Source organism: Rhinoraja longicauda, chromosome 30 (genome assembly GCF_053455715.1).
Source record: "Rhinoraja longicauda isolate Sanriku21f chromosome 30, sRhiLon1.1, whole genome shotgun sequence".
NCBI classification, from domain to species: Eukaryota; Metazoa; Chordata; class Chondrichthyes; order Rajiformes; family Arhynchobatidae; genus Rhinoraja; species Rhinoraja longicauda.
This window is the reverse complement of record NC_135982.1, coordinates 24713768-24728745: the sequence shown is the minus strand read 5'-3', so window position 1 is coordinate 24728745 and position 14978 is coordinate 24713768. Positions and strand designations below refer to the sequence as shown.

General features: G+C 41.3%; 1 protein-coding gene across 5 annotated transcripts in view; it reads right to left on the bottom strand.

Moving 5' to 3' along the window:
- Positions 1-14978, bottom strand: part of ubr4 (ubiquitin protein ligase E3 component n-recognin 4) — a 165264-nt gene that overhangs the window by 128502 nt on the left and 21784 nt on the right. For all 5 annotated transcript variants that reach the window (XM_078425449.1, XM_078425451.1, XM_078425450.1 and 2 more), the window contains exons 12-24: positions 13985-14084; positions 13073-13210; positions 10604-10721; positions 9385-9572; positions 8843-9002; positions 7789-7874; positions 6971-7140; positions 6376-6658; positions 4392-4536; positions 2871-2950; positions 2556-2684; positions 1023-1205; positions 80-202 (exon numbers count right to left, since the gene is read on the bottom strand). In XM_078425449.1, coding sequence (XP_078281575.1) covers positions 80-202; positions 1023-1205; positions 2556-2684; positions 2871-2950; positions 4392-4536; positions 6376-6658; positions 6971-7140; positions 7789-7874; positions 8843-9002; positions 9385-9572; positions 10604-10721; positions 13073-13210; positions 13985-14084 — 1903 coding nt within the window. The remainder of the gene's footprint in view (positions 1-79; positions 203-1022; positions 1206-2555; positions 2685-2870; positions 2951-4391; positions 4537-6375; positions 6659-6970; positions 7141-7788; positions 7875-8842; positions 9003-9384; positions 9573-10603; positions 10722-13072; positions 13211-13984; positions 14085-14978) is intronic.

Sequence of the window (14978 nt, the reverse complement as noted above, 5' to 3'; positions counted from 1 at the left end):
ACAACCTGGTTATTCCATCCGTACAATGATAAAAACAACACTTTCGGACAGACAGCACACCGGCCAGGCTTTTTCTTACCTGTCTGGCAACATACTCCTCTGCAAGTTCCACATCATACTTCACAAAACTGCACTTGGCAATGGCCAGTTCGACCAGTGAGCCAGCATGGTCTGGCTTCATGCCCTGTCGCACCAGGTGATCCTGCAGCAAAGCAAAATCATGCATTAGCAAGCTGCTCGTTGAACAACAGTCATATTGAAAATAACTGCTTTACTCTCCATTTCCTTTCCATGTTACCATGTAATCTTCCATCTGCCATTGCATGTAGAAAGGTTAATGGCTTGACATTAATTTCATGCACCAGCCCACAGCATCCCAGTACAGGACTGAGTGCCTCATAGATGAAAGGTTGATGCAGGCAACCTGGCATGAAGCAGCACCAAAAGAAGAAAACGGAGAAAATACGAAGGTAAAATATAACCATAAAGCAATATTTGAATACTCTGTGATATGGTGTGAACTAACTATCTAAACCTCTCAACAATTCTCCGTTTTTCATGTCTTTCTCTTCTGGTCCAAAACTTGGCTCTTCAAAACATCAATTTTCCCGACATTTAAATATTCACAAAAAGGGATTATATTTGACATGTTATAGGCCAGCACAATGGTGTGGTTGGTGGAGATGCTGCCTCACAGCCGCCAAAGACCCAGGTTCAATCCTGACCTCGGGTACTGTCAATGTGGAGTTTGCAAATTCTCCCTGTGACTGTGTGGGTTTCCTTCAGGTGCTCAAATTTCCTCCCACATTCCAAAGACATGCAGATTTGTAGGTTAATTGACCTCTGTAAATTGCCCCTAGCGTGTAAGGAATCATTGCAAAGGTGGATAAAGAACTAGTGTGAAAGGGTGGTCGTTGGTCGGCAGGGGCTCGGCGGGCAGAAGGGCCTGCTTTCATGCTGCAACTAAACAAATACTTTGCACTTTTGCACCACAAACCACTGAAGGTTTCATTTGTTAATACCTTGATCCACGTTGCATAGGAGCTGATACAAAGGCGAGATGACCATCGCAGCGTGTGCAGGATGTCGCATTCACTAAGCTCCGCTGTGCCCATTGCCACCTGATTAACGTAGGCTTTTGACGGAGGCACAACTCCTAGGATCCTCCACAAGATTAAGAAGTAATACTGAATGGAGCAGGCTTCCTAGAAGGAAAAGTCAACGAGAGAACAAAATTATAACAAAATGACTTGCAGCATATGACATAAAGCATACACCAACTGAAAAACGTAACTGGTTAATTCTACATCCGATGCAAACCTCATTAAATGGGAGCCTATTGTTCAACAGATCATACACAACTCAATAACGTAGCAGAGAATCCCATTTTGTAGGGGTGCTTACATTTTAGGAGCATTGTGTGTGTGAAACAAATCACAGATGAATATTAGAAACCTTTTTCCAAGATGGAAATATCAAAAACTACAGGGCATAGCTTTAAGGTGAGAGATGCAAAGTTCAAAGGAAATGTGTGGTGCAAGTTTTTTTTACGCGCAGAGGATGGTGGGTGCCTGGAACTGCCTGGTGCCAGGGGTGGTGGAGGAGGCAATAGCAACACTTAAGAGGCTTTTGGATAACCACACGGATATGCAGGGAAACACACCTACAATCCCCCATGCCCAGGACCAAGTTAAAATTGTGCTTCAAAACATTCCAAGTTCAGCAACATTCCCATCTGGGAAAAATAGTGACTTCCATCGTAACCAAACCATAAATTTAAGCTGCACAGTAAAGTCGAATGGGCCCCATTCACACATTTTATCATGAGTCAGACTTCAATCTATTGCGTTGGTGGAAACAGCACTAATTTTACAAGTTGCTAAGTACCTGACGAAGAAAAGGGGGAGGACAGAACACAGTGAACAGCTGTTTCAGGTCCAATGGCCCCTTCCAGACTCTTGGGAGGGCTGAGACTGTACATTTTGACATGATGAGCCAAAACATTATGAACACCTGCCTAATATGGTGTTGGTCCTCCGTGTGCAGACCCATATGCAGCAGGGTGCGATGTACTCTGTATTGTGACACATTTCTCCCGTGACCACCACTGAATTTTTCTGTGACTTGTGCCACAGTAGACCTTCTGTCGGGTCGGACCAGACGGGATAGCCTTTGTTGACCTCGCACATCGATGAGCCTTGGGTGCCCAACACCCTGTCTGTCGCCGGTTTGTGGTCTGTCCCTCCTCGGACCACTGTCGGTAGGTACTCACCATTGCTGACCGGGAGCACTCCACCAGCCTTGCCCTTTCAGAGATGCTCTGACCCAGTCGTCTGGCCATAACAATTTGGCCCTTGTCAAAGTCGCTCAGGTCTTTATTCCTGCCCATTTCTCCTGCATCCAACACATCAACTTCAAGAACTGACTGTTCACTTGCTGCCTAATATATCCCACCCCTTGACAGGTGCCATTGTCACAAGATAATCAATGTTCTTCACTTTGCCTGTCGGTAGTCATAATGTTTTGGCTGGTCGGTGCACACTCCTTGAACTTACCACAGGTGTTGCATTCTTGTGCTCTTCATGCCTGAGTGCATCAAACTGTGAGCCAGCTGATAACAGCAAGATCAGTGACGAATACAAGTCATCATACTTTAAAGCACCACCATAGAGGACATCAAAGACCTGAAGAATAAATGGAAAAATAAGTGAAAAAATATAAATAAACGTTATACCAAACAGATAAAACCTTTAAAAAAGTCACCATTTGGATATATCCAATTTGCATGATTACCATTCAGGAATACTACAATTTAAAAATATTTTTACAAGATTTCCAGGACGTGGCAAACTTAATTCCATGCTTCTCACCATCTCATCTAATCTGTTCCTGTCATCAGCGGAAGTCTCATGAGAAAGAATGCTGTAGAACTTAGGCAAAGGTGCAGACTCTGGAAAAGAAACAGTTGGACATCAGAAATGTAATCTAAGCCCAGCTTATGGTTAACTCTTCATTCATTGTAATATAGTGTATTACTTTAAGATTGTTCGTAGACATTAATAACTCAAGAAGATAACCTTGTCAGCTCTCAGAAATATATTGTCTTATGTCCACCAAACAAAATCTCTGGTTCCAAAACGTAGCCTTTTAAGTCACAAACCACTCCTTGTATCTATACTTTCGTATTGAGACCTGCCAAGGTTGGAGGAGGTGTAGGTGAATCTCTGCTTCAACTGGTAGGATTATTTATGTCCCTGAATGATGGTGATGGTGAAGGTATAGGGCTAGGCATTGCATCTCCTACGGTTGTACGGAGGGATGAGTGGGGAAGGGTAAGTGAGCCACAGAGTCACGGAGAGACTGGTCCCCAAGGAAAGCAGAAAGGGATGGTGAGGGGAAGATGTGACTGTTCGTTGATCACGTTAGAGAGTCATTGAGTCAGAGTGATACAACGTGGAATCAGGCCCTTCGGCCCAACTTGCCCACACCGGCTAACAATGTCCCAGCTACACTAGTCCCACTTGCCTGCGCAGGGTCCATATCCCTCCAAACCTGTCCTACCCATGTACCTGTCTGTTTCTTAAACAATGGGATAGTCCCAGCCTCAACTACCTCCTTTGGCAGCTTGTTCCATACACCCACCACCCTTTGTGTGAAAAAGTTACCCCTCGGATTCCTAATAAATCTTTTCCCCTTACCTTGAACCTATGTCCTCTGGTCCTCGATTCCCCTGCTCTGGGCAAGAGACTCTGTGCATCTACCCGATCTATTCCTCTCATGATTTTATACAGAAATGTCAAAGAATGAAACGCTGCAGGCGGAGGATGCTGGGGTGAAAGGGAAGATCCAAGAAAAATCTATCTCTGTTCTATGTGAAGGGAGGATGGAATGAAGGCAAGGTGTGAGTGAGGATTCCATCAAGCACAACGGGGAAGTCGGCACATTGTCTATAAAGTCACATTTTGTGACTATTGACTGGTTCGGTGGATAGTCCTCTCAATTTAGTTATAAGGACCTAGATGCTTGCAAATCTCTTTGGTGTGTCAGAATTCAGTGCCTAGGTTATTCTCATTGTTTGTTCTTTTTCTTCTTTGACAGGCCATGATACAACTTATTTTGTTGTTAACCTCTCAGAGGATATTTAAAAGTTAACAAGTTCACATTTTGGCCAGACTAAATGAGGTGACAGAATGGATATTTACCGCAATAAAGCAGGTTTTGGCCATGACTGTCTAAGTCTAATTGCTGCTTCATAAACTCTGGATTAATTACTTAATTTAAATGTTACATTTTTCTCACACAAGATGATCAGTCTGCAAAGACATCTTATCAGTACTTATCTTTTGACTTCCTATACCTATCGCTCCATGTTAACTGTATCTTTGCCATACCTGTCCCAATGTGTTTTGCCCAGTTTTCTTCAACCTCTTTAAATCCATGGTAAAATGGCACTTGAATGCGCCGGCCAGAATCTTGTGTACCACTGGATCTGGAACCTGCAGTGCAGGCTGGTGGAGTGAGTAGATTGCACTGAATCTAGAAACAAAAACACTCACAATCTTAATCAAATGTTTCTTCTAATATGTGCACCCCAATTAACATTCTAATATTACATTCATGCCCGAAATCATTCTGAAAAAGCAGAGGAAGAAGCAAAGCAATTCTCTCATGTGTAAACCAGGCAAGATTGCAGTTGTAAATTATCCATAACAGACTATGTAGGCAAACAAAATGGTAGGTTGGATCAGAATTGGTAAGGGATCAAAGATGAAATATAAAGCAATGGCTGAATGGAAATCATAAAGGTGCTGAAAGTGGAAAAATGACATGGAAGCAAATAAATCAGTTTACATATTCTGTTGTGCTGCAGCAAGTACAACTTTCATTGTTCTATCTGGGACACATGTCAATAAAACATTCTTGACTCTTGACTATTACAGGATGGATGGAAGGAAAACAGAAACTTGTTAAAAACAAGACATAAAGTGCTGGAGGAACTCAGCAGGCCTGGCAGCATCTGTGGAGGGAACGAACACACGATGCTTTTCGTCACGACCCTTGTTCAGACTGATTAAACTTATTAAAATATTGAAGCAGAAGCAAATGCAGAAAATCGGACTTGATCTAAATAAATTATGGAGACATGAGGTTCAGTTTGAGGGAATATCTTAATTAAACAGATGAGAAATGAATAATAACTCTTTTATTCAAGGTATTTAATCACTCTTTCTGCCAACACAGCAAAATAATCCTGTTATCACTGCTGGAATAGAATAAATGGACCAAGATTCATAAAGTCCATCGATGGCACTGCAGCTTATGTTGCTGCTAGTCCAACTTGATGTCCTATATCTGTTCGTCCTGATTATGAATGCCTAAAGGTTGTTCAGCTGCTGTGCAGAGGTTGTAGGGAAATTGTATCCTCTCTTTGACCACCTCCCAAAAAGAAAATAGCAGGTGGAAGAAGATAAATTTGCAACAATTGAAGGTTGTCACAATATTTTAAGGTTAATAAATCTGCCACATGGCTATTTTTTACTTTTATTCAATTTCCACAGCTTGAACAAGTATCAGAACATGACATTGAACACTTCTCCACAGATTTGTTAACCCTTTCCAAGATAAAGAACCTTTTCTTATAATCTAACAGATTTTAGCTCTGGTGTTCATCTTATTGTTCTTCATGAGGATTATAGATGTTCATGCTTCAGAAAACATTTGATATTTTTGTCTTGGGATGGTGGGAGGGGAGAGGTGTTGGTGGGGGACCAAGCAACTCTGCATTTAACAAACTTTTTCGCAAGCGCTGACAGGAATGCAGTAATTATAAGAAAATTCAACCAAGGCACTTTTAACTATTTGTTTAGGCCCAGATGGATTGTTGAGCAGCAACTCACCATTAAAAACGCAATCAACTCCTCATTCTACAAAAGGTAACACGTTTGGACATAAACCATAAATGTCTAAAACTTGGAATGTTTCATCAACTTCTGCAACTTATATGAGTCCACAACACAGTTGCAAGAAACTATTGATAGAACCTCCTGAACTGCAGTTGACCTTCATTTAGAAGTTAGGTACATGGGTACAAAAGGCTGAGATGGACATGGTCCAAATATGGGCAGGTAGGACTAGCATAGAAGGGGCATCTTGGTCAGCATGGACATGTTGGATCGAAGGGTCCGTTTCCGTGCTGTGTGACTCCATGACTCTGTTGCTCCCTGAATTTCTCCACTATGCTGAAACCCGCAGTGGTACCCCTCCTTGCCAATTCCTAGCCATTATACTGAAGATCCAGCTTGTAGTTAAACGTTTACAGGTTTATTCACTTACTCAATATATAGATTTTCAACCACCCACTCCACTGGTCCTTACCTGTTCAAACAGGTAGATTGGCACTTTTGAATACTGCTGAAGGACATATTCAAAAACCAGCAGCAATCGGGCAAGTGTCAGTGGCACACATCGAACTTGATTCTCTGCCTTTGATGCCACTTCAACAATCACTTGTACGCACATAGTGACCACCATACGCCGGCCGCTCTCTGAGAAGTTATGGAAAATTAGCAGCAGTAGTTGAAGATGCTCAACATTTAGATCTTCTGAGTCAGTTGGCACCACACCCTGGAATATGTTCTGCTTAAGTGTCCCAATAAACCTGCCGTGGGAAAGAGATAATTATCCACATAAGAGAATGCAGGAAATATTGCAGAAGAAATTAATGATCGTGGGAAAGTTAAACATTCCAAACTTCATAGTTAAAACAATGAGGCTTTTAATCTACTCTGTTTGTGATTCTATATGTTTATGGTTAATCACTCATTTAAAATCTAGGTTCAATGATAACATCCAATTGTCACTAAATCAGCAATACAAACAATAAGAGATGCTTCAGTTCAGCATTGCATACAGATCGAAGGACTGAACTGGCCAACTTCTTTTCATTTACTTTTGGTGAAGAATTTCTTACCTTTCCCAAATTTTCATGCACTCTGGTACATCTGGCTCACCCTGTGCCTTGGCTTTGTGCTGCCAGATTAATAGCAAGCGTGACAGCACAGAGAGGCTCTGTGAGTGGACATACAATGGCCATGGACCCTCTGAAAAAGGCGCGATCCCCAGTTGCTGCAGCAGTATGTTCTGGATAAAAACGGAAGTGTTAATATTGTGATGCTGAATGCGATTGGCACAACAAACGACTCGTACACAATACCAGATTCTTGATCTGCAAGATACTACATTTAAAATTTATCCATTAAAAAACTCAACAGGAACAATACAATCAGATTTCAGTTTGAATGTTGTGCAAAGCTACCAGTCATGAGCAGGAATTTAAATTTGCCTGCTATTGCAATGACATGAAACATCCATGTGAAACATATTCAGATGTGTTCATGATCACTGAAGGACATGGGCTGTTCATCTGCTGATGCTTCTCCCCTCGCCCTCTCCTTTGGCAGAGAACAAAATGGGGGGAAAATTTCTCAGAAAGGCAGATAAGTAAACGCGGTATTTATATCAAATTATGAGTTTGAATTATTTAAGTGATGGTCACAAAAAGGACCAAAAGTGTGATCAAAAACCCCAAATTTTATTTCTAACACGTGTTATCCACAAGAGACTATTTCACAGATATTAAGAAATGAATCCAAACGTCATGCATTTTCATTTAACCTGTTTCATTTTATCTTGTGGCAAGCTTAATAAGCAACAAAAGCACACACACAAAATATTATTATCATTGCTAACTGAAATCGAAGGACAGTCAGTGAACCACAGTGAACTCACCTGCAGGATTGATGATGGGAGGTCAGAGGTAACCATGGAGTGGTTAAAGTGATACAATGCAACGGCAAATTCCTCTTCTGATGACCCTATGCATAAAATAAAAAATAAGCACAAAGAGAGCAGGGAAAGGGTGCAATAACCAAACAGAATCCGTCTGAACAAGGGTCTCAACATGAGACGTCACCTATTCCTTTTCTCCAGAGATGTTGTCTGACCCGCTGAGTTACTCCAGCTTTTTGTTTCTATCTTAGAATTAATCCAGTCTACTTTTCATTATTACAGAAGAGTCATTATTCCGGACAACACAACATTTTTGTGATTTTACATATTTTAAAAAACCTATATTTCAAATTGGAACCTATAATTGTCAAGATTTTAAGAGATCAAGTTAACCCTTTTCGATACATGCAAATCCTCCCTCCCAGTTTGGTACATCATTGGATGCCCACAAATCTTTCGTTTTTCACCCCCCGATACTCCCGGTGCCCCATCTGAGTGCTCACCCATTTCTCCAACTATACCTCCCTCCCCGCCCCTTTCTATATCTGCTTCCTCCTCTGGGTTCACATTTAACGCCTCCTCTCTCCTTAACTGACAAATATTTCTCTCTTTTCATCTCTCACCTTGGTCCATTCACCTGCCCACCAACCCCACCAACACCCCCACCCCACTGTATCCACCTATGAATTGCAGAGGTTTGGTCGCACTCCCACCTCTTTCCCAGCTTTACCCCTCCTACTACAATCAGTCGGAACAAGGGTCCCAATCTGAAAAGTCACCTATCGATATAGTCTAAACCTGCTGCCTGACCCTCTGAGTTATTCCAGCACCAGCATCTGGAGCTCCTTGTTTCTCAATGGTCTGTTTATGGTGGCAAGAGGGGTACTCTTATCTTAACCCAATGAATTACAATTGAAGCAGTTCAAGCTTTCATTAGCTTTTTCGCTACTTCAGTAGTAATAGTCTGAAAGAAGTGCCTTAGACATAACCAAACATTGCACTCCAAAGCCAAATTTCTGCTTATTATTCGCTAACACTGAAGTAGCATCCTAACCTTTGGTTCCATCTTTATCCACATCTTTGATGATGCTTGCTAGTGTCATCATATGTTGTTCAGTCAGAGAAACACTCAGGTAATTCCGGATGAAGTTGTTCCTCGAGTTCAGCATTGAAGATGTAATGAAATTGAGGATGCTTGAAGCCAGGCTGAGAAACTGGAAGACAATTTATAAAAATAATTTAAACATGACGATTTACTAGAGCTGAGGTAATCTCATTCACGAGTGCTATCCTCGCTTCCATTTCCAGTGTAATTTGAGTCCTAGGTGTGTCTTAATCTAATATTTAGTTCTATATATAAGGAACAAATCTGAAAACCCACACAGCAATTTGATAAGTACCAAATGAATCAAGAGTTAACTGTCAATAATAAAGATAATATGTAGCTTAGTTTCCCAAATTAGTTTAAAAAGCCAGCCCCTCAAATTATTTAAATATGAGAGATTCAGAACTAAAATAAAAAATATTTTGACCTCCTGATTTATCAAAAACAGTTTGCCATGATATTCGACTTATTTGTTGCTGGAATTCACTCACCAGCTCGGGGTCTCTGCGACTCGCGAGTATGTTGCCATTCTCCCCAGTGCTCTGCTTATTTGGGCTCTTCAACCGTGGGGAGCTCTCCAGGGGAGGGGGTGGTGGAGGAGGGGGTGGTGCTGATTTTTCCTTACTGGGTGAGATAGTCTCTTCAAACCATTGGCCAAGAATCGGCTCACTGTCGTCATCTACAAAGTACAACACAGATGCCCCCACTGTTCAAAGCAAGAGTAATTCAAGTAACAGTGGCACAACTTGCAACGCAATCATGAGCAAATTACAGATGCAACGTGGAGTTGCAGAATTACAAAGAACAAAAGGAAACCATCCAATCTACCCAGCCCCTCCAGGGTGACCAACATTGTCCAATATTCCTGCCCTTACTCCAATGAATGGAGTAAGTGCAGGAATATGTTTGTATGTTCCAGTCTCCAATGTTCCATGTTCAAAACCTTTTTAATGATTTCAGAATCCACCAGTGTAACTGTGGAGAATTTACACATTGCAATAATGTGCTAAAATACTCTCAACCCTTTCCTTGAAATTTGATTTGGTGAGTATTATCCGATTATCAAGTCCAGAGTCAAGTGTTTTTAATTGTCATATGTACCTAACACAGAACAATGGAGTTCTGTGAACTTGCAGCAGAACAGGTCTGCAAGCTCAATAATAGGTCTGTAAACACTGATAAATAGAAATAATTATTCAATCACCTGGCGATATACTAAACAGAAGTCATTCAGAATTTTGAATGTATCTAGCAAATCTTTTTTATAGCTGAGGAAAAACTTTTTCAGTCAGAGAGTTGTAAATCTGTGGAATTCTCTGCCTCAGAAGGCAGTGGAGGCCAATTCTCTGAATGCATTCAAGAGAGAGCTAGATAGAGCTCTTAAGGATAGCGGAGTCAGGGGGTATGGGGAGAAGGCAGGAATGGGGTACTGATTGAGAATGATCAGCCATGATCACATTGAATGGTGATGCTGGCTCGAAGGGCCGAATGGCCTACTCCTGCACCTATTGTCTATTGTCAAATTCTAATATCATTGGAATGTGCTGAAAACTAAAGGGCACTAAAGCCGTAAAGCAGAAATAGTTGATATTTTATAATTTTATTGCAGTTTGTATTCTGTAAATCTGTAAAACGCCTGGGCCAAGCATCATAAATTGACCATTTCAACCCACATTAAGTCTCAGAACACAACATAAATCCCGAGACTACCTTGACTACTGTCCTCTTCAGTGCTACTGAAATCGTCTTCATAATAAGTGTTTGAATCAGTGGATGCACTGACATCACTGCTCACAGAACCTTTGCGTTGGCGTTGAAGGACACAAGCCTAGAGATGTAAAATGATAACGGTTTTAATCACCACATCTACAACTTGGTAAATATAATAACACTATGCACAGGCCAAGACAGGGGATTGCAATAGGAAGCTGTGCAGCATGAACAGTGATACTCTATAGGAAAATGAACATTGCGGGAAACATTTGAATGTCTTTACAAAACAACTTTCTTAAAATGATGCTGGTACAAAGGTACAATTCCAATGAGCCCTGATCAAACCAATCTGCATTCTGTTGAGTAGGGCAACAAATATTCACCATGCAAGAGATACAGCACAGATTCATCAGAATTACATTGAGATATAATGATGATAACGAATGATGACACACTGACAAAATCAGTTCTATTCTTTAGTTTAGGTGGTTGATGGATATGATAAGGTGTTTGGAATCATAAAGAGGGAAACAATTTCCTCCGCTGAGCAATTTAAAACAAGATTATACAACAACAAAATTGGAGATGAACCACTGAAGGGTGAAACCATAAATGTCACTTTCCCCCACACAAAGGCCAATGAAATGTGTATTCCCCCTCCCCCCCAAATAATTGTGGAAATAAAAACAACCTTAATTTTTAAGACTTTTAAGTGTAGGGCAGAGCTGTTCCCAAAGGGTAACATGACCTTACATTTGTCGGCAACCATTATTTTAATACCAGTGTGCATTAATTTTGTGTTGACAAATATAAAGGAACTACACATAATCACATTGTTGCACTATAATTGAATCACTAACCTCACAAAAGATAGAGTAATTGAGACCATTTTATCTTGTTATAGAAACATAGAAAATAGGTGCAGGAGTAGGCCATTCAGCCCTTCGAGCCTGCACCGCCATTCAATATGATCATGGCTGATCATTCAGCTCAGTAGCCTGCACCTGCCTTCTCTCCATACCCCCTGATCCCTTTAGCAAAAAGGGCCACATCTAACTCCCTCTTAAATATAGCCAATGAACTGGCCTCAACTACCTTCTGTGGCAGAGAATTCCACAGACTCACCACTCTCTGTGTGAAGAAATGTTTTCTCATCTCGGTCCTAAAAGACTTCCCCCTTATCCTTAAGCTGTGACCCCTGGTTCTGGACTCCCCCAACATCGGGAACAATCTTCCCGCATCTAGCCTCTCCAACCCCTTAAGAATTTTATATGTTTCTATAAGATCCCCCCTCAGTCTTCTAAATTCCAGCGAGTACAAGCCCAGTCTATCCAGTCTTTCCTCATATGTAAGTCCCGCCATCCCAGGGATCAATCTGGTGAACCTTCTCTGTACTCCCTCTAAGGCAAGAACGTCTTTCCTCAGGTTAGGAGACCAAAACTGCACACAATACTCCAGGTGCGGTCTCACCAAGGCCCTGTACAACTGCAGCAGAACCTCCCTGCTCCTAAACTCAAATCCTCTTGCTATGAATGCCAACATACCATTCGCTTTCTTCACTGCCTGCTGCACCTGCATGCTTGCTTTCAATGACTGGTGCACCATGACACCCAGGTCACGTTGCATCTCCCCTTCTCCCAATCGGTCACCATTCAGGTAATACTCTGCTTTCCTGTTCTTGCCGCCAAAGTGGATAACCTCACATTTATCCACATTATATTGCATCTGCCATGCATTTGCCCACTCGCCTAATCTATCCAAGTCACTCTGCAGCCTCCTAGCATCCTCCTCGCAGCTAACACTGCCACCCAGCTTCGTGTCATCCGCAAACTTAGAGATGTTGCATTCAATTCCCTCGTCCAAATCATTAATATACACTGTAAATAACTGGGGTCCCAGCACTGAGCCTTGCGGTACCCCACTAGTCACTGCCTGCCATTCCGAAAAGGACCCGTTTATTCCTACTCTTTGCTTCCTGTCCGCCAACCAATTTTCTATCCACCTCAACACTGAACCCTCAATACCGTGTGCTTTAAGTTTGTACACCAATCTCCTATGTGGGACCTTGTCGAAGGCCTTCTGAAAGTCCAGATATAACACATCGACTGGTTCTCCCTTATCCACTCTACTAGTTACATCCTCGAAAAATTCTATAAGATTCGTCAGACATGATTTGCCTTTGGTAAATCCATGCTGACTTTGTCCGATGATGTCACCACTTTCCAAATGTAATGCTATCACATCTTTAATAACTCATTATAAGGACACTGGATAAATGTTGGAAACCAAGAAAGAATGTGTGAATGGAAGGGTGGGGGAGGATCTGGTTAGTAAGATTGAGGACAAGCGTGAGATATGAGGAAAAAGCAAATCCGTAAGTTACTTGCGAACTGTTCAACAAAGAGTCAGCACAAACATGGCGACTAATTTGGCATCATTATGGCACTCTATTGTAGAAGTGGTTACCTTTCTATAAGATGTTGACAAAAGTGTGAAAAGCAAGTTGGTGAGGGGAACAGATTCAATCAACCTCTGGACACGCTGAATGGAGGAGCTCTGTGCCATTATATTTAGCTCTGCAGGTGGACCGTCGCCTCTCCAACCCTGTTGAAATCAAAATGATCCATTGTTCAACCTTGTCCAAATAACCAGGTAGCTTTACATATGAAAAAAAGATAAGCTTAATAATCTGCACGTGCACAATTTGTACTCAAAAGGTAAACATACAATTTAGCTTTGTATTTCCGTCTGTTCAACATCAGGCCTGTCATCTTTGGGTGGGACTTTAAGTTATGATCCTGATTGCCCACTAAGATAAATATAAATGATATTTTGGGATATTTCAAATGACAGCAGGTAAGATCAATCCAATATCTTGAAACAATATTTATTCCTTAAGCAAACCCACTGAAATTTTACCAGGATATTATATTGTTTTGAATAAACTTGCACACACAAACACTGCAGGTATTCTGAGTATAGCAGGGTGCACAGCCAAATGAGGTGTTGGCAAGTTTGTCTTTTATTATCATTAACAGAGTAGCTTCTTGCTACTATCCGTGAACTGTTTCCATCATGCTTCAAAAGAACAATGTATTGGGATAACCAAGGTCCCAAGGAAAGTGTTATAATTTTTAATTTTTTTTTAATGCTTCCATCTAGTTGTTTTTTGTTTGAAGATAGACACAAAATGTTGGAGTAACTCAACGGGTCAGGCAGCATCTCTGTTTTTTTTAAATATATGCACACAGATCTCCAATGCATTTAACCTCTGCTTCACTTTTTATCCTGAAAAATCCAAATCTAGGCTAAATTCAAAAAGCTAAACAGGTTTCTCAAGTGTAACTCCATGTACTAAACTCAAGAGCTGCCACTTACCCTGTAGAGAGCCTCCACTTGCAGATCTTGAAAGAGTGACGTCAACAGTTTGATTGCTTGATTTGCCAGAACCACGGATAAAATGCCAAATCCTTGATGTCTGCAGGAAAGGAAGTCAGACTCATATTAACCTTTTTATTAAACTACACCAGGCCATCGGTTTGAAACATTTTAGACTATCCAGGCAGTAGACCATGCAGAATTTTAACAAGATGGGTAAACTAGGACTATATTCCCTGGAGTGTTGGAGGCTGAGGGGTGATCTTATAGAGATGTATAAAAATCATAAGGGGAATAGATAGGGTAAATGCACAGAGACTTTGACCCAGAGTAGGAGAATCAAGAACCAGAGGAAATTGGTTTACGGTGAGAAGAGAAATATTTAACAGGAAACTGAGAGGCAATTTTTTCACACAGATGGAGTTATATGGACAAGCTGCCAGTGGAGGTAGTTCAGGCAGGTACTACAACATCATTCAAAAGACATTTGAACAGGTAAATGGATAGGAACGGTTTAGAGGGATGTGGGCCAAACGTGGGGCAGTGTGGGTCTAGCAAAGATGGGGCATCTTGGTCGGCATGGCAAGTTGAGTTGAAGGGCCTGTTTCCGTGCTATATGATTCAATGTCTCATTTTGAACTGCTGTCCTGTTCCTGATACAAATATGAACTTTCCCAGACCATCAGTATTAAAAAGCAAAGATAACATAGGATTTTTTTAATAAAACCTAACACTGGGAACCCAAGATAAAAAAAACCTCATCATGCCAGAGGGCAAAGTTGGATGCCTGGAATGCACTGCCAGTGGTGGCGGTGGAGGCAGATACGATCGTGGTATTTGAGGTAGGCACATGAATGTGCAGGCAAATGAGGTTCATTTATCCTCATTATGTTCGGCGCAAGCATTGTACGCCAAAGGATCCTTTCCTGTGCTCTACTCTTCTATGTTCTATTGAGCAATAGAAAAACAAATTGTTTTATATAAATGTTGCCAA